At 27.9% G+C, this 27,786-nt stretch overlaps 7 protein-coding genes across 7 annotated transcripts in view, besides 23 other annotated features; 1 reads left to right on the top strand and 6 right to left on the bottom strand.

The window, feature by feature from the left end:
* Positions 1-85: 85 nt before the first annotated feature.
* On the bottom strand, positions 86-3,751 carry CMU_021740 (uncharacterized protein; the record flags this gene model as incomplete). Its single annotated transcript, XM_002142723.1, has 1 exon — positions 86-3,751. One exon carries the CDS (start codon positions 3,749-3,751, stop codon positions 86-88), a length of 3,666 nt encoding a protein of 1,221 aa, XP_002142759.1.
* Positions 3,752-3,887: 136 nt separating this feature from the next.
* Positions 3,888-3,938: a sequence feature (AT_rich).
* A 373-nt stretch (positions 3,939-4,311) lies between these two features.
* Positions 4,312-4,338: a microsatellite.
* Positions 4,339-4,417: 79 nt separating this feature from the next.
* Positions 4,418-4,469: a sequence feature (AT_rich).
* A 272-nt stretch (positions 4,470-4,741) lies between these two features.
* Positions 4,742-5,038: a sequence feature (AT_rich).
* A 68-nt stretch (positions 5,039-5,106) lies between these two features.
* Positions 5,107-5,153: a sequence feature (AT_rich).
* A 52-nt stretch (positions 5,154-5,205) lies between these two features.
* Positions 5,206-5,421: a sequence feature (AT_rich).
* Positions 5,422-5,499: 78 nt separating this feature from the next.
* Positions 5,500-5,585: a sequence feature (AT_rich).
* A 273-nt stretch (positions 5,586-5,858) lies between these two features.
* Positions 5,859-5,959: a sequence feature (AT_rich).
* A 184-nt stretch (positions 5,960-6,143) lies between these two features.
* Positions 6,144-6,335: a sequence feature (AT_rich).
* A 184-nt stretch (positions 6,336-6,519) lies between these two features.
* Positions 6,520-6,618: a sequence feature (AT_rich).
* Positions 6,619-6,654: 36 nt separating this feature from the next.
* Positions 6,655-6,713: a sequence feature (AT_rich).
* Positions 6,714-7,046: 333 nt separating this feature from the next.
* Positions 7,047-7,095: a sequence feature (AT_rich).
* A 103-nt stretch (positions 7,096-7,198) lies between these two features.
* Positions 7,199-7,261: a sequence feature (AT_rich).
* A 325-nt stretch (positions 7,262-7,586) lies between these two features.
* Positions 7,587-7,754: a sequence feature (AT_rich).
* CMU_021730 (ABC transporter family protein) lies at positions 7,713-9,950 on the bottom strand (the record flags this gene model as incomplete). The annotated part of the gene is made up of 1 exon (XM_002142722.1): positions 7,713-9,950. The coding sequence occupies one exon, from the start codon at positions 9,948-9,950 to the stop codon at positions 7,713-7,715; it is 2,238 nt and encodes a 745-aa protein (XP_002142758.1).
* Positions 8,692-8,713: a sequence feature (AT_rich).
* A 406-nt stretch (positions 9,951-10,356) lies between the features above and the next one.
* Positions 10,357-10,379: a sequence feature (AT_rich).
* A 498-nt stretch (positions 10,380-10,877) lies between these two features.
* On the top strand, positions 10,878-17,189 carry CMU_021720 (uncharacterized protein; the record flags this gene model as incomplete). The annotated part of the gene is made up of 1 exon (XM_002142721.1): positions 10,878-17,189. The coding sequence occupies one exon, from the start codon at positions 10,878-10,880 to the stop codon at positions 17,187-17,189; it is 6,312 nt and encodes a 2,103-aa protein (XP_002142757.1).
* Positions 13,992-14,149: a microsatellite.
* Positions 17,190-17,672: 483 nt separating the features above from the next.
* On the bottom strand, positions 17,673-19,511 carry CMU_021710 (protein kinase domain-containing protein; the record flags this gene model as incomplete). The annotated part of the gene is made up of 1 exon (XM_002142720.1): positions 17,673-19,511. The coding sequence occupies one exon, from the start codon at positions 19,509-19,511 to the stop codon at positions 17,673-17,675; it is 1,839 nt and encodes a 612-aa protein (XP_002142756.1).
* Positions 18,887-18,924: a sequence feature (AT_rich).
* A 150-nt stretch (positions 19,512-19,661) lies between the features above and the next one.
* Positions 19,662-19,711: a sequence feature (AT_rich).
* On the bottom strand, positions 19,707-21,467 carry CMU_021700 (uncharacterized protein; the record flags this gene model as incomplete). Its single annotated transcript, XM_002142719.1, has 1 exon — positions 19,707-21,467. One exon carries the CDS (start codon positions 21,465-21,467, stop codon positions 19,707-19,709), a length of 1,761 nt encoding a protein of 586 aa, XP_002142755.1.
* Positions 21,468-21,910: 443 nt separating this feature from the next.
* Positions 21,911-21,947: a sequence feature (AT_rich).
* CMU_021690 (uncharacterized protein) lies at positions 21,944-24,082 on the bottom strand (the record flags this gene model as incomplete). Its single annotated transcript, XM_002142718.1, has 1 exon — positions 21,944-24,082. One exon carries the CDS (start codon positions 24,080-24,082, stop codon positions 21,944-21,946), a length of 2,139 nt encoding a protein of 712 aa, XP_002142754.1.
* Positions 23,398-23,418: a sequence feature (AT_rich).
* Positions 23,599-23,628: a sequence feature (AT_rich).
* Positions 24,083-24,255: 173 nt separating the features above from the next.
* CMU_021680 (uncharacterized protein) overlaps positions 24,256-27,786 on the bottom strand; it is a gene marked incomplete at both ends in the record, with an annotated part of 3,896 nt that continues 365 nt past the window's right edge. The window contains one exon of the mRNA XM_002142717.1: positions 24,256-27,786. Coding sequence (XP_002142753.1) covers positions 24,256-27,786 — 3,531 coding nt within the window.
* Positions 25,435-25,456: a sequence feature (AT_rich).

The raw sequence follows: 27,786 nt of genomic DNA, 5'->3' as shown, positions 1-27,786 counted from the left end.
AATATTCTACAGATGATTGAATTTGATATTTTAGAATTAGTGATTTTATACATCTTTATAATATAGAGATCAATAATATTATTGACTAGGAAATATTGCTAGATTTCTTTGTCTTATCTTTCTTTTTACGTTTAAACAATTTTAACAAGAAATTTGTAATACCACTTCTTTTATGTTTTTCAACAGTTAAATTAGGATATTCTTCACTAGAATTAGTATAGAATTTGTTCTGGAGTATATTTTTAATAAAATGAAGAGATTTTATAAATTTTGATTTCAATGATTTACTTGATTCTATACCTTTTACTAAAGGAGTTAACTTATTTTTTAAAAGTTTCTCTAGTTGTGCTCTAAAAAGATTAATAAAATTCTTCTGACCAATTTTTTTTAATAATTTACCACGAACTGAATTTTCGTGGGAATTAAAAATTTGTTTTAATATTTCACATTGAACTATTTTAAATGGTAAATTATCCTCATTGTTATTTAGAATATTATTAAGATTTCTCATTACTTCATCCTGTGAAAAAAAAATTAGATGATACAATAGAGAACGAACAGACTTTACATTATAGTAGTAATCCTTTGTCATTCTCAAGATATCATCTTTGAATCTTTTTTTTTTGCTTCTCCAGGACTTTTTTTTCACATATTTCTCAACTTTAGTCAATGCATCTTGTCCAAATTGCATTAAGTCCTTCATCTTAGCCTTTTCATTTTTTAGTTCCATTTGTATAAATTTCACTGTAGGTCCTTCAGGTAAATCAGATATTAATATTCCAAGATTATTAATCGTTATATTCTTTGCTTTATTTAAACACTCTTCAAGGTCATTATTTAACACATCTTTTTTTTCAGTGTGCATCTTAGCTGTTGTAAATATTGCTTGTTCGTTATAATCAGATAACTTTATTGAAACCGGAGATGTTTTTTCATTTGGTGGAGAGTCAGTTGGAAGGAGTATTAATGGACTAAATTTTGTTTGTTCAACTTCAGAGCCACTACTTGATAACTTATTTTCTGGTTTTCTCACAAATTTTTGATAAGTCGGATTTAATATTGATTCTACAGATTCAGAATTTTCTAAAACTTTAGAAGAACTTGGGAAAATTTCTATAGGAGCTAATGGAGAAGGGGAGGGAGTTGGAGAAGGTATAGGGTCAGTTAAAGTAGCAATATCTAATCCATTTTGATAAGACTGTTTCTGTATAAAAGGAAGTATAGTAGATTTTCTTTTGGGTGCTGAATCTGAGGAAGAGGTCTCTACTGATCTTATAAGTGAATTAGTCTCAGAAATTGGCTCATCTGAAGATTTAGGGCTTTTAGTATATTGTGATACCCAAGGAGATACGTTTTCCGATTTTGAACGGGTGGGATCAGGAATTGGCTTATATGAAACTCTAGGGCTTTCAACAGAATATTGTGATGTATAAGAATATATTTTTTGAGGCTTTGGAGTAGAAGAAAACTCTGAGGTTTCCTGATTTAAAGATTCTTCAGAAGATACTGGACTTGCAGCAATATGCAATACTGGAGATTCTCGTGGGAAATTTTCAGATAAAAAAGTTGAAGATATGTCCTTTTTATTTAGAATATCAGAATTTGATATTTCAGATGCCTTTGTCTGTTCATATTTAACTCCAAATATATTGCCATCTGAAACTAATGATTGTGACTTGTCTGTTTTTTGAGTACTTTCTTGAAAGATCTGCCCTTGTTCTTGTGGTTTATCTTTATGAGAACTATGAAATAAATTTTCCATAAACTTTGTGGATTTCATCTCTTCAATAAGTGCTTTTTTTGGTTCTTGAATTTCTACTGTAGATCTTTTCCATTTATTACCAGTAGCAAATTGTCTAGATAAATTACTTCTATATTCGCCTCTTTTCTTTTCTAAGAATTCTTCCAATAATGATTTTCCAGAAATTCCCATAATTGACTTCATTTCTTCAAGTTTACTTCTATATAGAAAAGGATTTTGAGCTTTCTGATTTTCTAACTCTTCATAAAAAGCAGCTTCTTCTTCTTTATTTGGAAATGCTTTCTCATCACGAAAATAACAAGGTTCATTTATAATAGTTGGTGGACTCGCTCTTCCAGTTAGTGGTTTGGGGTTTATAGAAGATTTACCATCTTTCTCCATCTGTCTAATTAAGGTCTCAATTAAAGGGGCCAATTTTGGGCTTACTTTTCCTACAGCACCTGCAGTCTTTATATATGGATTCATAACAATATTATCTTTAACTTCAGATGGTTCAATTACCTCTTCTGGAGGAGAAGGAGGTTGAATACTCATGGATTCTTCAAAATAAGTCGTTTCAGTATTAATTTCAGGTTTTGTTTCCATTGTTGAATTTTCTATTAATTCTGGGGTTAAATAATCATCAATTTGAGATGTATCTTCAGAAAATTTAGATACTTCAATATTTCCAACGGATTTTTGAGATCCTATATCAGATGGGACTTCTGCAAACATACTTGTAGACGAATCAGATATTTTACTGTGATATTTTTCATCAGATTTATTACTATATTGTGATAAAAACTGAGTTATATCAGCTGTCGATTCAGATTGAAAAACAGTTTTACTTTCAGGTGACATTTTCATATTACTTGGAAGCTTGTTATATACATTAGATAATTCTTCACGATTTTCTAATTGATTAGCCACTTCACTTGGTGGAGATGTAAATACTAAAGAAGATTCAGTTGATAGGGTTTCATTACTTAAATTAGAGTGTTCAGATTCACTAAATGTCAATGGAGTTAACTCAGAAAGTGATATTGTTGATGTTCTAAGCTCAGGAAGTGAAACTTCTTCAACTTCATTGAATATACGTTCATCTAAAGACTTTTCTGAGTTATTTCCTTGTTCCTTTAGCTCATTTGAAGGCTTTTCAGAGTTATTTGAATGTAAATAATCAATTTCTTTTGAAGAACCAGTCATTTCAAACAATGTGGTTTGTGGTATTTGTTTAAACCCAACATTTTTTTCTTCAGATAATAATCTAGATTTATTTACATCTACAACTAAATCTTTTCTTTTTTTTGAATTTAGTTCAAGTGACTTTGATACCATGAGTGGTAAGTTATTTGTCTTTTCAACCGAAGAAGTCATTCTAATAGGGCTGTTATATTTATCTTCAAGAGAACCAGAAAATTCTATTAATTCTGATTTATTGATATCTGATGTTTTATTTTCCCCTAAACTTTTCTTATTATATGTTGTATCTACATATATACTATCTGTATCTGATGCTGTGGGACTGGAATCATTTGATATTTCACTAGATTCACCTATCATTAAAGAAGCACCTTCTGGTAACACTTCTCTAGATAATGGTATATATCCCTCTGTATTTATAGAATTCTCCTGAACTAAATCTGATAAATTTCTTGCAGATTCACTCACATCTTCAAATTTTGAGCTTGTTTCAGATATACTTGCATCTTTTGAGGGTTTAAATAATAATGAACCTTTCTTTTCTTTAATAAAATTATCTAAATTTGATAATGATACCTCTGTTTCTAATTCACTTTCTGAATACCCTATATTACTTCGATCACTAAATTCTCCAAATTTGCCAGAGCGATCAACTTTTTCTATTTCTTCAGAGGAATCATCAGCTCTACTAGATTCCTCTAAGGTAACACTACATAAAGCTTTATATATATAGATATGCAAAAAAAGAATCCAAACTATGAGCCACTTTTTTTGGGACTCATCTTTTCTTTTGATGATTAGTCTCATTTCAGAAATTTGCGAAATCTTGGCTGTTAGTCTTCTCAAGCTGGGATCTTTTTACTGAGACCCGCCACTTAACTATGATGTACTATTTAAAACAAATATAATCTGACTTATCTTTCTTTAATAAAATATAAACACCTATTTAAAAATATAAATAACATCAACTATAAAGTAAATAATTTAAAAATAAGTTTCCAAGTCCTTTTCTTTTTCTCTTTGAATAATAAGGGACCTGTATCTAATTTAATAATATCACTATTATCAAATTACAATTCAAAATACAAATAAATCTAAAATATATAACACCTTAAATTAAGGCTAACAAACAAGTTTGTCTATAAACATTAAAGTATTACTTTGGACTTTATGAGGATTAATGTAAATAATAAGTATTGAAGTTTACTTTAAAAACTACCAAATGAATTCCCGCCTAAATAACACACAATTGCGCCATATTAATTTATAGATGAGTTTACTTAGTAGCTTGGAATACATATATAAAGAGATACTAATACCCTAATACAGTAAGAAAAAGTGAAATATTCAAGAGAGAATGTTTCAGGTACATATATATATATATATATAGATATTTTATTTTAACGAATAGGTTCTATTTTATATGAAGTGTACTCACTTTTTCTAAAAATTCACCTATTATACAATAAACCCTATAAATAATGAATATTATAATTAATAATAATATTATAAACTTATAAAAATTGACTATTATCTACCATTATACCTCAAAAATATATCTCAATTACTATACAAATCTTAAAGTTAATAATTCTATATATATATTAAGATCCTATTTCAGCTAACAATCCCATAAAGAACTATTTAACTAGAAAATATAAAATCTTACTTTCAAATTCTAATTCAAAAATCAATAATCTTAACATAATCTTTAATTTTTATGTTAATTATATAAGATGAGATCAGGACTGAATAAAATATAAAAGAAACGAAAACATAATTTACTCTTATCTAAAGATATTATAATACATATTATTAGCTTATAAAAAGATCTTTATATATATTTAAATGATTATAATTATAGAATATTTTATTTTCTATAATGAGAGTAATCTTAAATTATTTATATATAAGCTTTATATACAGCAAGTTAATATAATTTTTTTTTTTAAATAAACAATATTTATTAAAATATCATTAATGTTACTAGCTATTAATTAAATAAAAATAATTTATTTTTGGAAGAATAGTATCATTATTATGATTATTACTTTAAATTATATGAATATATTTTAAATAAGAATAAATAAAAAACTTTAACAGATGTATAGTGGTAATATGTGATATTTACCATTATATTTACCAATTTTATCATCTAAGGGAAATATAATATTATTTAATATGTATAGATTGTATATATTAAATTTTAGTTACTCTATATTTTTCAAACTTTCCACTTGGAAATACTTCGAATATGTTTGTAATAATAGTAAATTAATAGAATATATTATAATTATAGGAATAATAAGTAATAATTTATATAAATTACAATATTAAAAAAGTTGAAATAATCTTTATTTTACATTTATCACTTATCTTAAATCATTTAATATTAATAATAGATAATCTAATAACAAATATCCGTATATATGTTATAAATGAACTTATTTTTAGTTATTGATATTTATAAATAAATAGTATAGAGAAATTAAAACCTTATTAAAGTTAAGTTAGATTATGTTTTAAAAATATTCTTGTAGTCATCTATTACTATCAAAAATTTTTTTTAATATATATGATAAATTTTTCAATTATATAAAATATTTCATTATATTTAGTATTAAACAAAATAACTTTAAAAGATTGAAATTTCCTATATTAAAGTTATACAATGACAATATAAATTAATGTTACATATCTAGGTATTATATTGTTAAAAGTAAACAATAAATTTAGTAAAATTGACTATTAGTAATATGATCAGTAATATAAAAAAAAATTACAAATAGTTTGAAAAATAGGTTAAATTAACCCTAGTGTATAAAAGTTAAATAATGGCTTTCAGATCATTAAGATATGGATATAATCTTGATATTGTGACTTATATTTATATTGCAAAACTATGGGATCAACCTTTTTAATATAATCTACTTTTATTTAGTAAAGTTTCAAAAATAATTAAAAGAAATTTACATTTAATATAATTAATTGTTTATTTTATATTAATATTAAATACTTAGAACTCTTGTAGTATCCAAGATCATTTTTATTTTCTATTGGAATATTAAAAACAATGATAAATGATCATTGATAAAGTAATAATGTATTTGATAGGAATTTGTAAGTGTAAGTTTAAGTTTAGACTATTTTCAATAAGATAAATCAATTAAATTAATTTTACTAAAATTAGGTAGAACACATATAAATAAAATCTCTTTAATTATTTTATATTAAATGAAATAATAATAAAATTATTAATTATATTCATTATATACATTTAAAAGTAATTAGTAATGGTTTTGTAACTTTCTGAAAAATTAACTATAAATAAAAAAAAAGTGTTTAAAATAAAAAGATTTTATTTTGTTAAATATATAATAGTTTTTAATAACATCTTTACTCATTTAAATAGATACTAAAATATTAAGATATATTACAAAATTAGAAATAATCATAATTCATATCAATTCTAATATAATATTGTTGATTTTATCATTTCTATCAATAATCGTTAATTTAATATACCAATATTACTAGCAAAAAAGAATATTTATTCCAAATTCATTATATTAACCAATTAAATAAATATAAAACTAAATATTATTATTAAATGAATATATTATTAAATATTTTCATATTAAATTTGACATTGTAAAAAGTATTTAATATTATAACTCACAATATAACTCCAAAATCAAGTTATTTAGTTGTATTATAATATCTTATATTCACAAATTACAATATTATTTATAATATACAATATATATATCTTAGTCAAAATATAGATAACAATTCTGAATATAAGAATATATATTTAGTACTATAAGGGAATATGAGAAATAGCTATTTAAATGTAAGTACAGTGAAAATAATTACATTTAATATTATGTTAAAGTAGTTTTATTACCTAAATAATTTAAAGCCTTAAAATTAATTCGAAAGTAATTTTAAACTATATATCACTTTTATATAAATATAACAACATTTGAATATTTATTCTAGTTAATATTTCAATAGATTAACAATAACAATAAGTGTAACTCCAAATATTACTAATATTCAATAGTTTAGTATAGTCCATTGCAGATATTTAATGATGATCTTTTATTATTAATTATCTTTCTTTATATAGAATATTTTATTTAAATTTTGAGCAATGATATTAATAATAGTAATGGTTTAAGGGGGTATTTAATATCATATGTTATCTCCTAAGTAAGAGGCAAATGTTTAAATCTGTAGCTAATAGAAATGATTATAATATAAACAAATATATAAATCTATATATTTAAGAATAAAATTTATAGATAAATTATAGCACAGTAAGAAAATATAAGTTTTTATGATAGGAAAGGATTTACTATTGTATAGGATAACAACTTATAGACCTATACAAGTTAAGAGACTTGATTTGTAATATAAAAAAGTTAAAGTTAACTACAAGTCTTAGTAGTGAATAATCTTATATAAGAATTGCTATATTTTTAGTGATATAGAGTATCACAATATATCATATGTTAATTAATTTTTTTTTAGGGAGAAAAGTTAGATAAAAATCTTCACTATAAAGTTACATTACTTCACTGCCTATAAGATCCATTAAGACCATACAAGGTGATTATGTCTAAAAAGTACAATGTAGTATTAATATTTAAAAATATATTATTAGTAAATAAAAAATTGGGAAATAATAAGATGTATATATAAAATATTATAAATATTTAATTTATTTATAATAGATAATTTCTCTTTATATTAATTCTAAAATTTATACATTTGATTTAATTATTTTTTTTTTATACAAATTAAAGTCACCACCTTTAAATTCCGTTAATGTTTTCTTATAATGATCAATATGCCATATTGAATCAGCAACACAGGATATTAAGTGAGAATCATGACTAACTATAATAACACCACCATTAAAAGAATTTAATGCCAAAATAAGAGCTTGAATAGCATCCAAATCTAGGTGATTAGTTGGTTCATCAAGAATAAGTATATGAGGATTAAGATAAGCCATTATAGCAATTGCAACACGACTTTTTTGACCACCAGATAAAATATATAAAGGTTCTAAAGCTAACATACCATTAATACCAAATTGTGCAAGGAAATTTCTTGCGTCTTCATCATTAATGTTAGAATGAGGATATTTTGTTTGTAATTGTTGAACCGAATTTAATGTTAAATCCAAAGATTCAATATGATGTTGAGTAAAATAACCAATCCTAACTTTTGGATCACGTTTTATTATTCCAGTAGTTGGAGTTAGTAATCCCATAATTAAACGTAGAATAGTAGTTTTACCACTACCATTGGCACCACATATTGCTATTCTAGAGTTATTATGTATACTCATATTGAAATTTTCAACAATATGTTTATTTGCAAAATTTGAGATTTCATCTTTCTTATTTTTGTATACAAATCCTACATCTATACATTCTATTAATGAAATAATATCATATTTATTATCACTTTTTGAGGCAATATTATTATCATATGATGAATCCATTGAATTAAAATTGAAGACAACATTTGGATCATTTTGTATTTCATCTAACATTGGTAACTTTTCAAGTAATTTTATACGGCTTTGAACTTGGCTAGCTCTACTAGCATTACATCTAAATCTGTCTATAAAGCGTTGTATACGTTCCTTTTCTGTTACTTGTTGCTCTATTTGTTTCATCCTTAATTTTAATTCATTACTACGGGTTTTTTCAAATGTATCATAATTACCCTTATAATATTTTAAATTATTATCTAAAAAGTGAATAATATCTGTACATACTTGATTTAAAAAGTCTCTAGAGTGGCTTACAATTATACAAGTTTTATCCCAATCTTTAAGAAATTTTTCCAACCATGTTACTGCTAATATATCCAAATGATTTGTAGGTTCATCTAATAATAGAATATCTGGATTGGCATATATAGCTCTTGCTAAAGCAACTCTCATCCTCCAACCTCCAGATAATTTTGAAATTGGCTGTTTTTGCATCTCCTGTGTAAAACCTAATCCAACTAAAATTACAGAAGCCTTATTTTCTGCTCTGTAGGCATCAATTTCTGTTAATCTATTATATATCCAAGTTAATCTATCATTTTCCGGATTATTATCTTGACTATCTTTTAAGTTATTTTGGTTTAATAATGTTAATAGTTCTTTTTCTTCTTTTAATAAAGAAGATCTTTCTACATCAATGCTTAGGACACATTCTATTACATTCTCATTTTCTTTAAAGTGTAACTCTTGTTCAACACATGTTATTGATACATCTATTGGGATATTTGGTATTTCCCTTCGAACTATATAAGTTAATAATGTAGATTTTCCAATACCATTACGTCCAATTAATCCATATTTATGTTTTAGACTAAGTTTTAAGGATGCATCATTTAATAATGATCTACCTGCTATAAATATTGTAATGTTTGGAATATTTATATCTGTCACTTTTTGGCGATCTCTATTAATAGGATGATGGCATACTGGTACTGGGATTTCTAACTTTTGTTTCTCCCATTGTCTCAATAACCTTAATTGTTTCTCTTTTTGCTTCGCAGCTGCTTTTTGTAGTTTTATACTTTCAGCTATTGGAGTATTCGTATTGAAATTTCCACTTCTGATTTTCTCTACACCAAGTAAGGGATCATATAATAAATGTTGATCATTATTACAATGAGCACTATCAATCTTAATTGGTTCTACAAGTCTAAATATATCATCATCTTTATTATCTAAATCGTCTTGGTTCAAATCTAACATTTCGAAGAGTTTGTCAATAATTTCTTTAGTATTCTCAATATCACCATAATTAATTAGATACAATGATATCATATCCTCCAAATTTTGCCATGATAATTTACCTTTAGTAGATTGAATTTCAGAGTACACTATATTTGCTATGTAATTAATTACCAGATTATCTTCTATTCTTGTCCCACACACATCAGCAATATATTGGGCAATAGTTTCAACTTTTGGAAGCTCTGACATATTTAGCTTATATAAATTAAGTAATTTTGACTATATCTAACACTAGGTATAGAGTAATTTTAGATATTAATGCAGAAATTGATAGTTTGGCTCTGTCTACTCTGTATCTATTGAATTTTTAAATTAAAGCGTCAATAATAGGCATAATAAATTGATAGTGTGATGGCGGTATATCGTAGCTTCTCTAGAGCCTATGTTTTATAAAGAATAATTATAATTTTACTGAGTAGTGAAACTATAGATAATTTTTACTTAGATATAGCTTGGATTTTTTGGTTTAATATTGACTAATATTATATTGGATATTATTTCAATATAAATAAAAGAAAAATAACTGCACACAAATACACACACTACTTGAAATTATATTAAATTTTTGTATAGGAAGGAGGTAGTAATATAAGGCTATATTAAAAATAATTTAATATTCTTTAGTGAAAAGAAATAATATGGTTAGTATAATGGAAGAATTTAATGTATGTCATTTTTTTATTAGAGAAATTTGGTATCTTTTGTAATACCAGCACTAACAGGCGGTAACATGAATATTCAATATTTGTCCGCTATGTCAGTATACAATGGGTACCGAATTGTCACTATTTAAATTACAAATGGCTAGTGTAACATCAACAAATACTTTTGAGCGCATTCAATAGATAATATTGGTATTTGGAATTAGTATATATATTTATCAATTTATAAGGCGCAAGAAGTAATAAATTTGTGTAAGTAGCTTGGCAAGACAAACTTAATATCTTTTTGTATTGACCACCCTTGTAACTGAATAAGAGGGGATAATTAAATAACTAGAGGAAGGTACTTGTATATTAGTGATTGTTATGAATAGATTTGAGATAGCTCAGAGAGTGAGTAACATTTTGTGGTTTTTACTCTGATTGTTTTTGCAATTAGGTAATGTCTTAGGAAATGGAGGATAAATATAAAAAGATTGAAAATAAGAATGTATCTCCTAATACTGTAGAGGAGATATATAAGAATTTGCATGGTAATAATGTTTTAGAACCATTTGTTACTGATTTACAGGGAGATACTACCCAGGAGCATACAACTTTAAATAAAGAACGAAATTTGGAGGGAAGAGAAGAAGATACTGAAACTTTGGAAATGACTAATAAACTTGATTTAACAAGGAACGAAGAGGGGAAACCTAAAAGGAAGAAACGAAGGTATAGTAAACAAAATATAAGTGGAGGCTCTTTACAGAGTTTACAACATGCCACAGAATTTAGGTCAGTATCTGGTGAATCTGAATTATCTGCTGATTCAAGCGAAGGTGAAGAGGATCTAGATAGTCCAAATATCCAGGATAAATGGCAGAAAAATAAAAGAAAATTGCAAAGGAAGTCTGAAAGACATCTATATATTCAAGACGAAGCAGAAGAAGATGAAGAGCTAAATGATGAATCTAGAGTATATGACAACTCTTCATCTGAAGATGATGATGAAGATGGATATGATGAGCTGAAGGATTTTATAGTTGATGAGATAGATGAGGAAATAGAAGAACCTATTTATAATGGAAAGCTCATAGAGGGTGAGGAGCAAGAAGTACCAGGTGAAGAGGAAAGTGAGAGTTTAGACGATGATGATGATGAAATTTTGCAGGGAGGGCTTGAAGAAGATGACTTAGATTTAATTGAAGAGAATACAGGGATAAAATTGAAGGCAGATGGAGTCAAACATCGTTTAAAGAAGCTGTCAGAAACTGTGAACTCTGGAAATAATTTAATAATGGGAGAAAATATAAATGATTTGGAACAACAACTATTTCATGAAGATGAGGATTATGATGGTTTTGAAAAGGATGGACAGCATGTAAACTTGAAGCAATCTACATATGACTCCAGAGTCAATTTATATGATGGTGATGATGAATATGATGAGTATGATGAAGACTCCTGGATGGTGGATGACAGTGGAGGACGAGTTAATATATCTCAAGATGATTCTTATAATCTGATACAGTCTGTATTTGGTGATTACCAGACAGTACTGAACATTTTAATGAATAAAGTTGTGTATAATGACAATTCATCGTCTAGTTATAACAATACGAAACAGAGAGCGAGGTTAGAGACAATTAGAGAAGATTCAATAAATACGAAAGAAGATGCCTTAGAAGAAGAGGGTGAAATAGAGACAATTCAGGACCAAATGAAGAGAACAGTTTTAGATAGTTTGCAAGAGACTGTTGAACCTGGAGAATTACAAAGCCAAACTTTAACTGAATTTGATAGTGAAATTAAACTAGTTGATATTCCAGAACGTCTGTATTTATTGTATCACTATCGTTGGAAATCTATGAATGATAAGAGAGTTGAAAAAGATGAATTATTAGAAGAATCTCAATGGATAGCAAACAAATTTGTGAATATATATCGTGATATATTTAAGGAAGATATAATTAGAAGGAATTATAGCTTAATATTTAAGACATCCTTCCCTTATCATGTTGGAAATGTTGTACAGAATGTAGCTAGTGCTATTTACAAAGTACTAGATTGGCTGTTAAATGATCGTTTAGATCTCCCATTTATTTACCAACATAGAATCTATTTGGTTCAACCTCCACTAAATGAATTTTTTATTGGGAAGATTATTTTATATGATTCTATATATTACAAAATTAAGACATCGATGAATTCATTACATCTTAATCTTTTAAGCTATCAAAACATCCTTAGTAATAAGAATAAGCAAGGTAGTGTAACTTTGCATGATGGTAATAGTGAGGATCAGGTATCCAATAACCTAGATGACACTTTAACACTTGATTTATCTTTATTTAATGATATTCTATCCATATGTAGAAATTTTGACTCATTTAAGGATGTGGATAAGATTCGTAATTATATAATATACCATCTCGATACTCCTAGATGGAGGAGATCAGTTGGGTTGGATCCAATTAAATCACCTGAAGGTGAGTTATTTTCAGGTTCAAACAAAAAGAGACGGAACTTCACAATGGAACTCTTTCACCAAATAGAGAATGATAGGATATATGAGTGCTGGGGTCAATATATCGTATCTCCTCAAATACTGTCGATTTACATGAAAAGTTTTGTGGCTCCTCAATTTCGTTGTTCAGTACCTACAGGAATAGCTTCAAATGTAACTCTCCTTCCACCAGATGGTCCTACTATTGAAAATACAAAGTCAGCTTTATATAAATGGTTTGATAAATTCACAAATTCTAAAAGTCCCTATTTTATTACTAGTGAAAAAATGATAGAATCTTTAATTATATACGAAGCTAAGAGATTAGCAACTTACCCCTTAATTCGAACGAAAATTAAGGAATTTTTCTTGGCAAATATATGTGTAACAACTGTGACAACAGTGAAAGGTGAAAAGACTTTGAATCCTTCAAATCCTGGTTGGATTGCTAAAAGGCTATATAGGCACCCAATTAATGCACTGTTAACAGGAACTTACTTACCAGTTGGTGATAGAGGATCTGGATCTTCTAAGCTTTTAGATGGATGTTTAGCATCTGAAATTTTTGAATTGGAGCGACTAGGGCTTATTGATATTGTTATTCATCCATTGTGTATAGATGATAAGGCCCCATGGAGAGGGGAGGATGGTGAGGACAAGATGAAGGAGAGATTTATGCATGAAGTCCCACTTCTTTCTGGTGAAAATTATTTAATTCAAAGCAACTCGTCAAAGACACCTCTCCCAAGTCCAATATTAAGTAGGTTCGAACAGGAATTTTGTTCTTTTAGAAGCAGTGATAATATAGATAATAGAATAATTGGAACCTTATTAGATGAGCTGAAGTATGGTTTTGTAAGTATTTCAGGGAGTATTTGGAGTAGATTGATTCAGATTCCTATATTGCATCGTTTAGTAGAAAAGGAGCTCTTCCCAGTATTTAGACAACATACAATAGAACTCTTGAAGAGTAGAGCTGATGAGTATATTGCTGAACTATGTTACCATAACTTATCAAAGAGGCTGAACTTTATAGCTCCAAGGCGTCCTGTAACAATAAGTGATCCTAAGAAGCAAGGGAATTATAATGATGACAATGATGATGACGATGATGATGATGATGATGATGATGATGATGATAATAATGATGATAATAATGACAATAATAATAATAATAATAATAATAATAATAATAATAATAATAATAATAATAATAATAATAATAATAATGGTGATAAATACGATCACAGTGAACTTTCTAAAGTATCAAGAATCCGTAGAAAATATAGATTACATGAAAATGCTATTCCTGATACATGGGGTTTAGAAGTTATTTCCTGTGTTATAGATAAGGCTAAGAACGGTTACCGAACTTATATTGTGGTTCTAGATATACATGGTGAGATGAGAGATTACCTAATTTTAAATTTCCTATTTTCTGTACAAGGTCCTGGGAAAAGTACATCTAGTTTGCTTAATAATAGAAATTTTGAGGTAGGTGCAGACTTACAAAGGCGTGAAGAAGAAATAAAGAATCTGGTTGAGTTTACAAAAATATATTACCCACACTATATAGGTATTGGATTATCTGATAAGAGAGCTTTGGAGTTGAGCAATATTTGGAATAATGAGATATTAACCAAAATAAGTAGATATCAGAAACGAAGTCATGTTCCACAGGTTTTGATGATATCTATGGATGTCCCTAGAGCCTTAACTAAAAGTTCTAAAGGCATCAAATCTGAATCAGGACCTGGAAATAAGAATAAAGATGAATACCCAACAGCTTTACTGATGGCTATATCAGTAGGAAGGTTAATTCAAAATCCACTTGCAGAGCAGTTGCAACTTTGGGACGATTCATGCAATGAAGTTGAACATGAGTTAGCTAGCACATCTGAATTAAAAGGTACTTCTACCTCTATAGTGAACACAGGTGGGCTACAAAGTAGATTTAATAATACTTTGAGCTTGAGGTTACATCGTTTCCAAAATAAAGTGGACATAAAACTACTACAATTTCACTTACTGTTGGCAATAAGGTTGGCTGTAGCAAATATAGGTGTCCAAATTAATCGTATTAAAGGTCACGATCATTTACAGTCGCCTTTGAAATTTGTAGGTGGCTTTGGGATTAGGAAAGCCAGGATTTTAATTCATTATCTAGATTCAAATTCAAGTAGTATTACAAACAGGATGCAACTTCAGCTAAATGATGAAGATGAGACTTTTGACAGCAGAAACACAAAGCTATTAGATGAATATGATAATGATTACCTGGATAGATCTCGCAGATCAGTTGGTTGTCTATCTCGCAATGTACTGTTCAATTCTCTAACATTTCTAAGAATAGATGATCATGACTATGGATTTAATGCATTAAGAAATTCTTCTGATTCAAATTTAGAACGTAAATTAAGTAATAAATCAAGAATTTCTATAAAAGGTTATGAAGATCGAAACTTGCAAAATATGAATATCTTCGATATAAGTAGATTGCATGAATTAGAAGATAAGGAATTAGTGACGACAATTTTAGGCAATATTCAGGATCAAAATGATTCTAAAACAAGAAATGGAAAGGCTAGCTCAAGCGACCACTTATTATCTTGGGATTGGATTAGAGAGAGGAACTCGAAACTAGAAGTTTTAGATATGGAGGCATATGCGAAGTTGATGTATGAGAATCAAGATAAACCTAGGCTATTACCTTATCTAAATAGAATTCAAAAAGAGCTACAAAGACCATATGATATTACCTTGTATACACGTGAGTTTAGAGGAGTTGAGAAGTACAGGCAACATAGAGAAATTATGAATATTTCAGATGAGGACTTATATGTTGGGTGTGAGATTAGCTGTAGAGTTACAGGTATATTGCATAAGGGTACAGGCTCACGTTTCAATTCATATAAATGTCCAGTAATGTTTTGGCATGATCAGTACAACTTAAAAATTGTCGTTGAAGACTTTGATATGTTTTGGAATGAAATATTGGATGAAAATCCAAGTATAAAATTGGCAGCTTTAGAATCTTTGTTTGTAATAAATAGCCCCATTTTAGGAATCGTCTCAAATTTAGATCAAAATCAGCACTGTATATATGTAGTTCTGTCTCAGAAGAAAATTTGTGATATTTTGAATTATTCATTAGATCAATTATGGAGAAGTCAGCAATATTATCAGGATAATGCAAAACATTATACTCAAAATTCATCAAGTTCAATATTCTCTCAGGACTCATGTTCATCTTTGTTATGGTCAGATATTCGTCACTTTGCTTTCATACTATTTAAGAAAAATTATAATCTTATTTTTAATAACTATTCTAGAAATGTAAGAAACTCTAAATCTGTTATTTATAAAGGAGATGCTCTGGATATATATGGAAGTTCTAAACTAAACACTTCCTCACATGCAATACATAGAACTATTCATCATCCAAATTATAGAAGTTGGAGTCACGAGAGAATTATTGAGTATTTAGAAAATGAATCTATTGTAATGGGAGAAACTATTATAAGACCTTCTAATACAGCAGTTGATAAATTGAACATGTACATAAAAGTTAGTGACAAACCATTCATGTGCAAGATTACTACTATTGAGGAGTATAACCAAAGACTTCCAGGGGAATTGGGGAGGAAACTTAAAATTGATAATACTGAGTATAATGATATAGATCAGATTTTGATACAATATGTTCATCCACTGAAAATACACTTAAATGATGTATATAACCACTCTAAGTATAGGAGAAACATGGAATATCAGAATATGGTAACAGAATTACTCCTAGAATCTACTCGTAGCGGAAATTCAATAGTTTGGGGTATAGTAATGGATAAACAAATTCCTTGTAGATTTCATTTGGTATCAGTACCTCCAAATAATAGAGTAGGCCCTAGTGGAGCTAGAATACACTTTGAAGACGGAATATACGTTAACAACAAGGGTTTTCAGTTATGGAGGAAGACAGAAAGTACTTTAAGGAAGCTCTTAAACTGGTGGAAGACTGATGGATTTTTTAAAAGAAATTTCTATTTGGAAGATTATAAAAAATATAAACAATTAATGGTAAGGCAGAAACAAACCAATGAGGAGTCAGTACCACATTCCTATCAATACAGAACAAGTTATAATGGAAATAACATACAATCTTCTGAGAAATATCACCACATTTCTGATAGGGATAATAGACCTATTGAAAGAAGTAGCTATAGTGAAAGAAGTAGTAGTTTTGGTGATCGTGGATATAGATATACTGCAGGCAAATGATGGTTCTGAGTTTTAAGAGAATAATTTGTAATGTAGCTTTACTATCACTAATCGTGTATATACAGTTAAGATTTTAATCTTTACATAACTCTATACACACGCTATTCACTGTTTTATTGTTTTGAATACTTAAAACACTTGATATATTATATCATTCAAGTTGAAATTCTATTTACTGATAGCTGATCTTGAAAATAAGTTGGTAACCGCAATAACTTATCTGAATTTGTACATTCTACGATGTGCTAGTTTAATTTATATAGTTAAATTCCTTCTATTAGTGTATAAGACAAGGTGGACTCAAGTTCTAAGTATTCATAATTTCGGTATCAACAGTATGTATATGTAAAACCTAGTGTACTTTTGTGTACACACAATTCATTGCCTTAGTACTAATCTTTAGTATTCTATAGCATATATTATTCATGAATTATCTAGAGTAAATTGAAATATTCTCTTTATATAGATTGAGAAACTTGGGACTTAATATTTATATTGTCGGTATAAATTCCCATCGAAATTAGAAGATCTATTAATCATATAATAGTTTGTGTGGTTAATACTATTATTTGGAGTTCGATTTATTGGTGGAGGTTGACTCACATATCTATTAGGTAGATTTTTTACATCTAAAACAGGAGATATTTTTGGATATATTAAAGTTGGGGATATTCCTAATCTAACTGTCTCTGTAGTTGGAATGTCTTTAAAGTTTTGTATCTTCTTATATTCAATATCTTTATGTAAATTTGACACTTGATAATATCTCTGTGTATTTCTTGCTTCATTTGTGTTATAAAAATTATCATAATATATTGGAGTCTCAGAAACCATTCGACTAACTTGTCTATTTTTAGGTGTTACTGAATTTTTAGAAGTATTCTTAGGGGTAGGTACTGCCACTATTGGTAAAGCTGGTGAAGAAATATCGTGAATCTTTGTATATTGATTATTTCCTAGTTTACAGTTAGAAATATCTCGATAATTCTGTGAAATTTTTGGATGAATTCTTTGTGAAATGTAATCACCTTGACAATTTCGCAAGTTAAATGATATTTTTTTGTCTATGGGTATGCTGGAATTCCACACTTCATAACTTGAATTCTTCAAATATGGATGATTTAAAGCCTCTGCTGCAGAAGCTCTTTCACTTGGATAATATCTTAATAACCAACAGCAAAGATCCCAAGCATCATACGATACATTACTTGGTTTTGGGATATAATGTAAATCTCTTATTGAATTCAACATAATTGTTGTCATGCAACTATTATTGTGATCATCCCCTACATAAGGTTGTGGGAATGGAACTTTGCCAACTAATAATTCATATAATACAATGCCAATACTCCAACAATCTACTTTTGAAGTTTGACACTGACCTTTAAGAATTTCTGGTGCCATATAACAAAATGTGCCAGCAATAGAAGAACAACTTCTATTTAAATCTCCACACCATCCAAAATCTCCTATCTTTACAATATTATCTGAAGTTAATAAAATATTCTCAGGCTTTATATCCCTATGAATTATATTTCTACTATGTAAATAATTTATACCTTTTAGAAGCTGAGTAATATAGTGAATTATTTCACTTGTAGAAAGTAATTGGCATTCCTCATCCAATTTTTTAGTTAAACATTCTCCATATCTTATTCTATTTGGGGATTTATATGAACCACTTTTAAAGTTCTTTCTTTTATATTTATTATAATGAATAATATTAAATAAATTTGTTTCAACAAATTCTAGAATAAGGAATATATATCTATCTTTCTCATAATGTCTATATAGCTTTACAATATTTGAGTGGCAGCACATAGACTGTAAATCTACTTCTCTTTTGAGTTGGTTGCCAAGTCCTCTACATGTAAAGTGTTCTATACTCATTACCTTCAGTGCATATATTTGACCACTCCTTCTACTTCTTATCTTAAATACACTTGAATAAGCTCCACGTCCTAATACTCCACTTATTCCATCATAAATTTCATAGTACCTAATGAGATCTTCTGGAACTGAGTATATATTTGCTAAGTGAGGTCCAGGGTCTCCATAAAAAGTGTTAGATGTAATATGCTTCCAATTATATTCTTTTAGTTCCTTATAATTATTATTTATATCTATTGATTTTATAGGTTTACTGGCTATACCATTCTTCACTTGACAATATATATTTGAGTTTGGGCCTATTCTGGATGCTCTCTCATAATTTCTAGGAGTTTCCATATTATAATTCACTCTACCACTTTGACATCTATATGCAAAGTTACCTTGGTCATAGCTGTATACATAATGTGCCCTATCATTTTCTCTTTGCATATTAAGAAGTGGCAATAAAACACATGCCAATAGTGAATACCCTAGTGGGGCTCTGACAGAAAATTATTCGGCGGTAATCAAGGTATATTTTATTTTATTTGAAGGAGATATCTGAGAATCAAGGTTTAGTGTTATTTTGGTTTTTGTTACAATATATTAAAGTTCTAATAATTTTTAATATAATTTTTAGTTTTTTTATTGTCTAGCTGAAAATGTACGGAAATGTGAAAATACTTGATTCCGGATTTCAGTATCCAAAGAATTTGGACTATTTTCTTGTATATTAGATTCATTACAGATCTCAGAATTTGTATTTGTATTTGCTTGTATTGTACTTTTCAAAAACTGTAATTCCGCTCTAAGCTGTTTAATCTCTTGTTTTAACATATCTTGTGAATTATTTTGACCTATATTATTATAAAATCTATTTCTAGATGTATCTATTGAATTCCATGAGTGAGTGGTAGATGGTGTAGAATTATATGAGGCACTATTTGAATAATTTTCACTATTTGAGAGGTTTTGAGGAGTAGGCATGCAATATATAAGGTTAGATGGAGAACATTTGGTTATATTATTAACATTTCGTTTCATAAAACCAAAATAATTTGTATTACGTAACATGCATGTCTGAAATATTTTGGTATTATGTGGTGTTATATTTGGTGATGTTAGTAAAATAGGTGTTTGTAATATTAATTCAGACTTTTTAGTATTGACTACTGAATTAACCATACTGCATAATCTTTCATATATCATATATAAGGTTATATTTGTAGCTTGAACCCTTGGTGGATATGTTAAATAGTTTGAATTTCTATATATCATAAATGATCTAATAAATGAATGAAAACAATAAGAAAATAATCCTCTATGGATAATTGATAAATTAAATCCATTTGGAGAACATAATGTCATTTCTTGAGCAGTTTGTGATGAGCTACAAGCAGCAAAAATGACAACTGTCAAGATTTGATTGATTTTATATGTCATTCTATCTTGAATATTTTCTTGTATAATCTGAGGTTGTATATATTTGATATTCTCATGACCTTTTTGATTAGTATTAATTTGATGATTAGAAACCTCAACTGGATTGTGATGTTTTTCATATATATTTCTATCCATGACATAAAAATGAGGATTTACCTGTAAAGAATTATAACTTGGATTTTTATTTGATATAAAATTCAAGACAGGCGAAGTAGAGATACGATGATGTGTTAATATTTTGTTTTTGTTGCAATTTGGAGTAGTTTTATTATTTGCAGTATATTTTGAAAGAAAGTAGTGACCAAAGTTACAATCAAGAAAACAGGTAATAGATGCTGGTTGTTGAATATTAAGTGAAAGAATACATTCGAGTTCATCAAACAAAACTATTTCACCATCTTCTATATAAAAACAGGGTTTTTTATTATCTTCTCCAAAGTTCACAAAATTGTCATTTTCAACATTCTCAATATGAAAGTTTTCATCCAAATTTTTAGCTGCAGATAAGGTTACAAAAGTAGTATACCCAGAGTATACAAATGCCAATTCACTAGCATAATATAAATTATTTGAGAATTTATCTTGTATATTAGTATTTGAATATATATAAGAATCATATATATAAGGTAATTCGTTCCCTGATGCCAACCATTGAAATGCTTCTAAAAATGAGTTTCTTGTTAGAGTATTAATGTGGATAACAACTCCTTCAATTTGATTTAATATTGAATATGCAAAGTTCCCATAAATTCTTTCTGATGTACTTGTTTGTAATATTCTGATTTCTTTAAAACCATATACCCTTGATAAGATAAGTGTATATTCTAGTATATCATTAGTACAACCTTTTAAGTTTTTCACTTCTCCTGAAATTAGTAATGCTCTTTTATGAATTTTAGTACTACAAATTGTTTGATTACTTTTTAATCTATAAAAATTTGGAATTTGAGGATAGCACCACATAAAATAAGTTGAATCAATAATCTGGTAATATAATTTATACTTTAAACTTTTTAATATAAGTCTCTACTAATATTCTTTTATTATAATGAAATAACAGCTTTTATTATGAGACAAGAATAATATTCAAAATATATGACTTGCCTTATTTTCAAATTTATTGTTGAATACAAGTAGCCTTTCCCTCCAAGCTCTTTTTATTGCACCCCCCTTTGTCATTTAATAAGAGCTTATATATTTCTATATTTTCTAGAATTTAGGATACTAGTAGCGGTCATTTCCATATACTAAAAAAGTATAAGTATGAATAATTAAACTTTTATACAGGAAATATAGATGAAATAAATAAGATATGATATTCAGTAGACATACAACTACTTGCAAAAAAAAAAAAAAAAATGCACTTATGCATTTTATTATTAGATACGAAAACTAATAAACATTTCTTATAATTATTTTAAACTATTAAAAAAAACTAATTAAGAATTAAGATATCTTTTATGATTACATAATAAACACTTTGATTGGTGATCAGACCAGTTAATACATAATTTAGTCAAATCGTCGACATAAGTGTGAAACTTTGCATCACTACTATTCATAGTTATTTCTTGTGAAAATGACTCAAAACCTATTTGTATTAGCTGAAGAACAGAAAAGTAGTCAGTATGATCAGCCAATCCATTCATACCATATTCTCGTTGTAATCTTCTCTTTATTGACTCTTTATACTGACACTTTTTTTTTGGTATATCACTCTTTACATCTACTAGTGTATTATAAAATGCATCCTGTTTTGAACAGTTTTCATGAGTTTCTTTATTGTTCTCTCTAATTGTACAATTTTCCTTTCTATAAGCTTTTAAAGTGGATATATTTGTTAACTGCTTTTCAAATTGATTTTGACTTTCTGTGGAATTAGGATGATCTCTTAAAAATGTAAAATGATCTTTTCCATTTTTCATGTATCTATAGAGCTGGTCTGCTGATTCACTGTCCAACCACAATTGTAATAAATATCTCCTTGCATAAACAAGCTTCTTTATCAGCTGATTAGTTATCCAGATATCTGCTGTAAGCATATTCACATTAATAAGTGGTTTACTTTCCAAACTTTTTAGTTGCCTTAACGAATTTGCAGCAACAGGTAGTGGGGTAAAGCTCCCAAATTTTGCAAGTAATCCTGGTATTATACAAGTTTGATTGTCACCATAACAATTGGAACAATAGTAAAAACCAGTGAAGCAACAAAAATGAAGTTTTCCTAGATCTAGCTTAAAGCGACATTTTTTGTCACAACATTTATAATCTTGAAGATTTAATACTGAGCTTTCTTCAGTTTTATCAAGTGGAATTGTGTAGTATCGAAGATACCATTCTTTATTATCCGGTATATAACTTATGGGGACTAGCTTAATTAAATTAGGTGATTCATAAATTTTAGTTCCACTATTGATATGATTTAAATCATCATCAAAATTTGGTGATTGATTAATACTTTGTTGATCTGGTTCCTCATCAGAAACATAAGGAGTTCTTTTATTTCTAATAGTAGAATACCTTTTAGGTGTCACTAATTGAGATAGTACAATAGATTTATATCTATTTTTTGAAGAGTTAAAATCCCCATTTTTAGACTTATTTGATTTTTGAAGAAATCTCATATCTAATTCTGAAGGAAGATATAGAAGTGGTTGCCACAAATTTTCTAATAATTCTTCTAATTCCTTTACTTTAGTTTCATTATCACTATCATCCTTATTAATACTACATGAATCAGAATTGAAGCTGTGTGAGAAGTATGAATGTTTTTTACTTTGGTAATCTTCATGGATTTTTTCCAAGTTTTCATTTGTAATTTCACTATGATTAACTACCATAGTTCCTGAGTACTCCTCTTCAGGAGACTTGTCATATTGTTCATTATCAAAAGAATTTTTTAAAATTAAATTTTCTTCTGACCTGAGTAAATGAAGTAGAGAAGGAGTTAAACTAACTAAACCAGAATCTAATGAATGTTTTGCTAAGTTTGAATAATCTCTTATTGGAGCATCTATTCCATTGCTACCATATGAATTCCACCTTAAAGATAATTTTGCGAAGTAAGTTAACCAGCAGTTCGGTATATGAAATGTTTTTAAATTTAAATTTATTTCAAAAAAATGAGCTATTTGAGTAAATTGTTTGAGCAAGTGGGGGTACCTTAATATGCTAGATTGATGAAAGTACTTCGCAACTCTTTGGTGCCAAAATGTTGTTGGACTTTGTAAGGAATCAAGAAAAGTTGAGAATACTTTGTTCATCACAAGAAAAGCTAAAAAGCACATGTCATCCACTTCTTTTAAGTCTTCAATTTCGGGAAATATTTTTACAAAATGAAACATTGAACTTCTATTTTCTTTGTAACTATCTCTTATCAAAATACCATGGACTGAACAAATCCTTATCACTTCTATTATATCCCTAAAATGAGAAAAATTTTTTGGTATTCCCTTATTTAGGGCTAGGTTTGTAATGCATGACTCTAAGCTTTTGATATAGTGTATGCTTAGTTTCAGTATTTCAGCATTCTTCTCATCAAAATACCCATGGAACTCTGCTAATAATATATCACCCATTATTATTAGTAATTAATCAAGAATATTAATTTTTAAATACTATATCTTTCGGAACCTAATAATAAGGTCATCTATAAATTTGTTACTTATCTGCAACTTTTGTATTAGTATTTTCATTTTCATTGGGCGCTTGAGCTTTATTGAGATGTGAGGTGTTTCGGATTATTGCAATTTTAGCCAAATGTAATAGAATTATATTCAGTAGTATCCATCAAGTGAAGAGTATTTGAAATTGGTAGTTTAACGTAGCTAAGTATTTGAACTAACCAATATGGAATACCATGTGGTGTGTTTATAGCCTTTATATATAAATTTGCAGTATTGTTAGATTGATCATTGCTCAATAAATTCATAACTGCTAACCATGATTTAGCTGGTATAAAACCATTACATACTGCTTGTGTTGTTCTATTGCTTCCAATTAACATCTGCTTCGGAGTTTTTACTATTGCAAGTAATCTTTCTTGTTCTGTGCTAATTTCAAAAATACACTGGCCCATAATTATGTCTATAGATATATCTTTAAAATACTTAGGTAAGGTTATAGATGTTTTTAACTGTATATCAGCACCTCTAGGTGGTAGAATTAGACGTATCCTTTGTATTTGTATTGAATCTACTGAAAATAAATCTAATGAAGATCTTCCTGGCACAGATTTATTTGGATTAATATTTATATTGATTTCATTCTTATTGGTACATTCTGGAAGATTTTTAGTTATTGAAATACTCACATTTGATAAATTCCAAACTCCTAATGATGTCTCAACTTTTAAGGACAATAAAGTATTTATTTCAATACTTTTAATAGGTTTTTTCAATAAAACTGAAGGAATTCCAAATATTGTATTCACGAAATTTGTCCACTGATCTGATTTATCTATTAATTTTATACTTGAAGCTTTAATATCAAGATGCAAGTTTATTACTTTTGTTGCTGGCCATTCTATTAAGTTCTTGTTGGGATTTGATGAAGGCTCTGAAAGCTGAATTTTGAACTTCTCAGAAAATTTGTTTGTATTACTAAATTCAATGAATTTCTCGCCTGTTTCTTTTATTGATATTTGAATATTATATGACAATGAAAGGACATTTATGAATATGTTTTCTGAGATAATATTAGGAATTGATAAGTCAAATGTACCTTCGAAAGGTATTTCTAGATCATTTTCTCTCTTATTCATATATATATAAAATTCTGCATTCTGTATTTTAAAGTCCAAGTTTGAATGGCTACTCAGTTTACTAACTGATCTTGTTTCACTCTGCGGCTTTGGAAATAAAATTGATCTAATACTACATAAAACATTATCCAAGGCTTGGTTTTTGTCTTTAGAAGGTATGTTACTAAGTTTATTTTTTAAATTAAATATTGATGAATTTTTGATAGTATTTCCAAATGGAATATTCAAAATTTGGCCATTCAATAAATGACTGATCCAATTCTTATGTTCAGTAATATTCGATCTATCAATACTAAAATCCACCTTTTTATTTAACCACATTTCTACTTCTCTTTCACCAATAAAATTTGGGTAATTGAAATATTTCATACAATAATCGACAATGGAAGTACCAGTAATTAATTTCACTGTTATATAGTCATCTTTATTTATATCCTTTTTTGAATTTACTATTAATGAGATCAAAAGCTTTTCAATATCTCGACTAATATTCTCACTATTTACTTCTTTTTTCGGCTTTAACACACCCCATATTGGTAAATTTTCTTTTCCTCCTAAAGAAAATCTGTTTGCACCAATAAAACCTATGATATTCTGTTTATAAGATATATGTATTCCTAGAGGTCCAACATCAATTTCATCTATACTAATTGCTTTCATTATGTCACTTTTTATAATTACTTTTATTAACCAGCTATCATTAAAACCTTCTCCTAATATTTGTATATCGCTAATTTTAATAATATCTGCTAAACTACTAACTTCATCATGACTTGCTATCCTTACCTCCGAATCCTCATGATAATATTCATCAAGTTTGTAATCATCTTTATCTAAATCTTTACTATTATCGAATGGCACTTTAACAAGTCGACGTGGTAGTTTCAAGTCATTTATATCTAAATTTCCAAATATTGTCAAGATGTCAAAACTTAGTAATGGAGTCAAAAGCCATATATTTCTTGACTCAAGTAGAGTTCTTAACAATTTATTTAACCAAAGTATCTTCATTTTACTCTCAATATTCTCTGTACTAATACTAATGATAATATTTAATTCTTGAAACTGTATGCATGGTTCTATTTCCACTTCCTGTAAGCTTTTTGCTTCTTTATTCTTATTAGTACATTTCTTTATATCTTTTTTCTCTTTAGATACATTTACATGAGTATAATTATCAAGTTTTTGTTCTAATAACCTTTCTAATCTGCCTTCATGATCCAACTTTAAGCTTTTAGCTACAAATTGTTCAGTAAAGTTTGACAAAAGCAATATATTAGTACTTTGATTTAGTTGGTTGATTTCTGTAGTTTCTGAGTTATCTAGTTTAATGAATATTGTGCCAAATTTGTAATTTTCTTCATCTTGAATTTCAGATATTAACATTAAATTATTTAACCTGAATAGTAGAGCATCGCCTACTGGATTCAGATACTTAATTTGAATTTTTCCAGTAATAGTTGGTAGATTCACATCTTTGATTAATTGCACTTGTTTCAATTTGATTGTGTTGATTATCTTATCAATGGAATTATTTAAATTTCCAGATAACTCACTAATTCCAGGATGAATCATAGCTAATATTTTGTTAAGCTCAATCATTACTTCAACTCTTTTGATCACAATATCCATTGCCTCATTATCTGCACTATGTCCCTTTATCCTAATGTATTGTGTAGGTGAATTTGGTCCACGTATAATTATATTTTTCAATATCTCCTTCAGCTTTTTATTTATAGTTTTAGATAGCTTGATAGACCAACTACTAAAATTGTATCCTGGGTTTATTTTCACGTTGTGCCAAGTAGTATATCCAATTATAAAATTATCCAGGAAAATTTTGAATCTTATATTTCCAATATTTTCCATTTTAACTGAAGGAAGTCGAATATGTTCAATATTGTCTGAATTATTTAGTTGACTGGTTATAGCTAGGGTATCCGCTTCATCTTCAGGTCTTGTAGTTGGTATTCTATTGATAGAATTATTAATTAAAATTGAGGGTACATTAAACTCTATACTAAAATCCATGCTTATTTCATCATTTAAATTTCTCAATCGTGGACTAGTTATTAGTAAACCTTTAGGGAATATTGAACTTAATATTGATGGTTCTGACAATGATTCTTTTTTAAATCCATTACTCGGTGATTTTATTAAGAACCTGCCTAAAGATTTATTAATTCTTAAGTTAGGAAATGTAATTTTGAAGATTTCTATAGTCATTAAACCTTCTCCATATAAAGTTAAGTATTTGTCACTTCTCTGTTCAGCTAAATTCTTATGAATATTAGGATGTAAATCACTGAACAAACTTTCAATTGATTCCAAATTTGTCAAGGTAAATTTCCCCTTTGTCAGCATTTGCTTATTTTCAGTAATCAGTACTTTTGATATAAACAGTTCTCCAAGCTCTTGAGTATGATGGATATCATCAGAAGTACTATATTTAATAGTCAATAGGGATTGTTTTAATTTCACTGGAATATTCAAAATTTTATCAATCCTTATTAATGTATT

Source organism: Cryptosporidium muris, genomic scaffold (assembly GCF_000006515.1).
Source record: "Cryptosporidium muris RN66 scf_1106632373455 genomic scaffold, whole genome shotgun sequence".
In the NCBI taxonomy this organism is placed as follows: Eukaryota; Apicomplexa; class Conoidasida; order Eucoccidiorida; family Cryptosporidiidae; genus Cryptosporidium; species Cryptosporidium muris.
The sequence above is the reverse complement of the archived record's forward strand: the minus strand, read 5'-3'. Positions and strand labels throughout refer to the sequence as shown.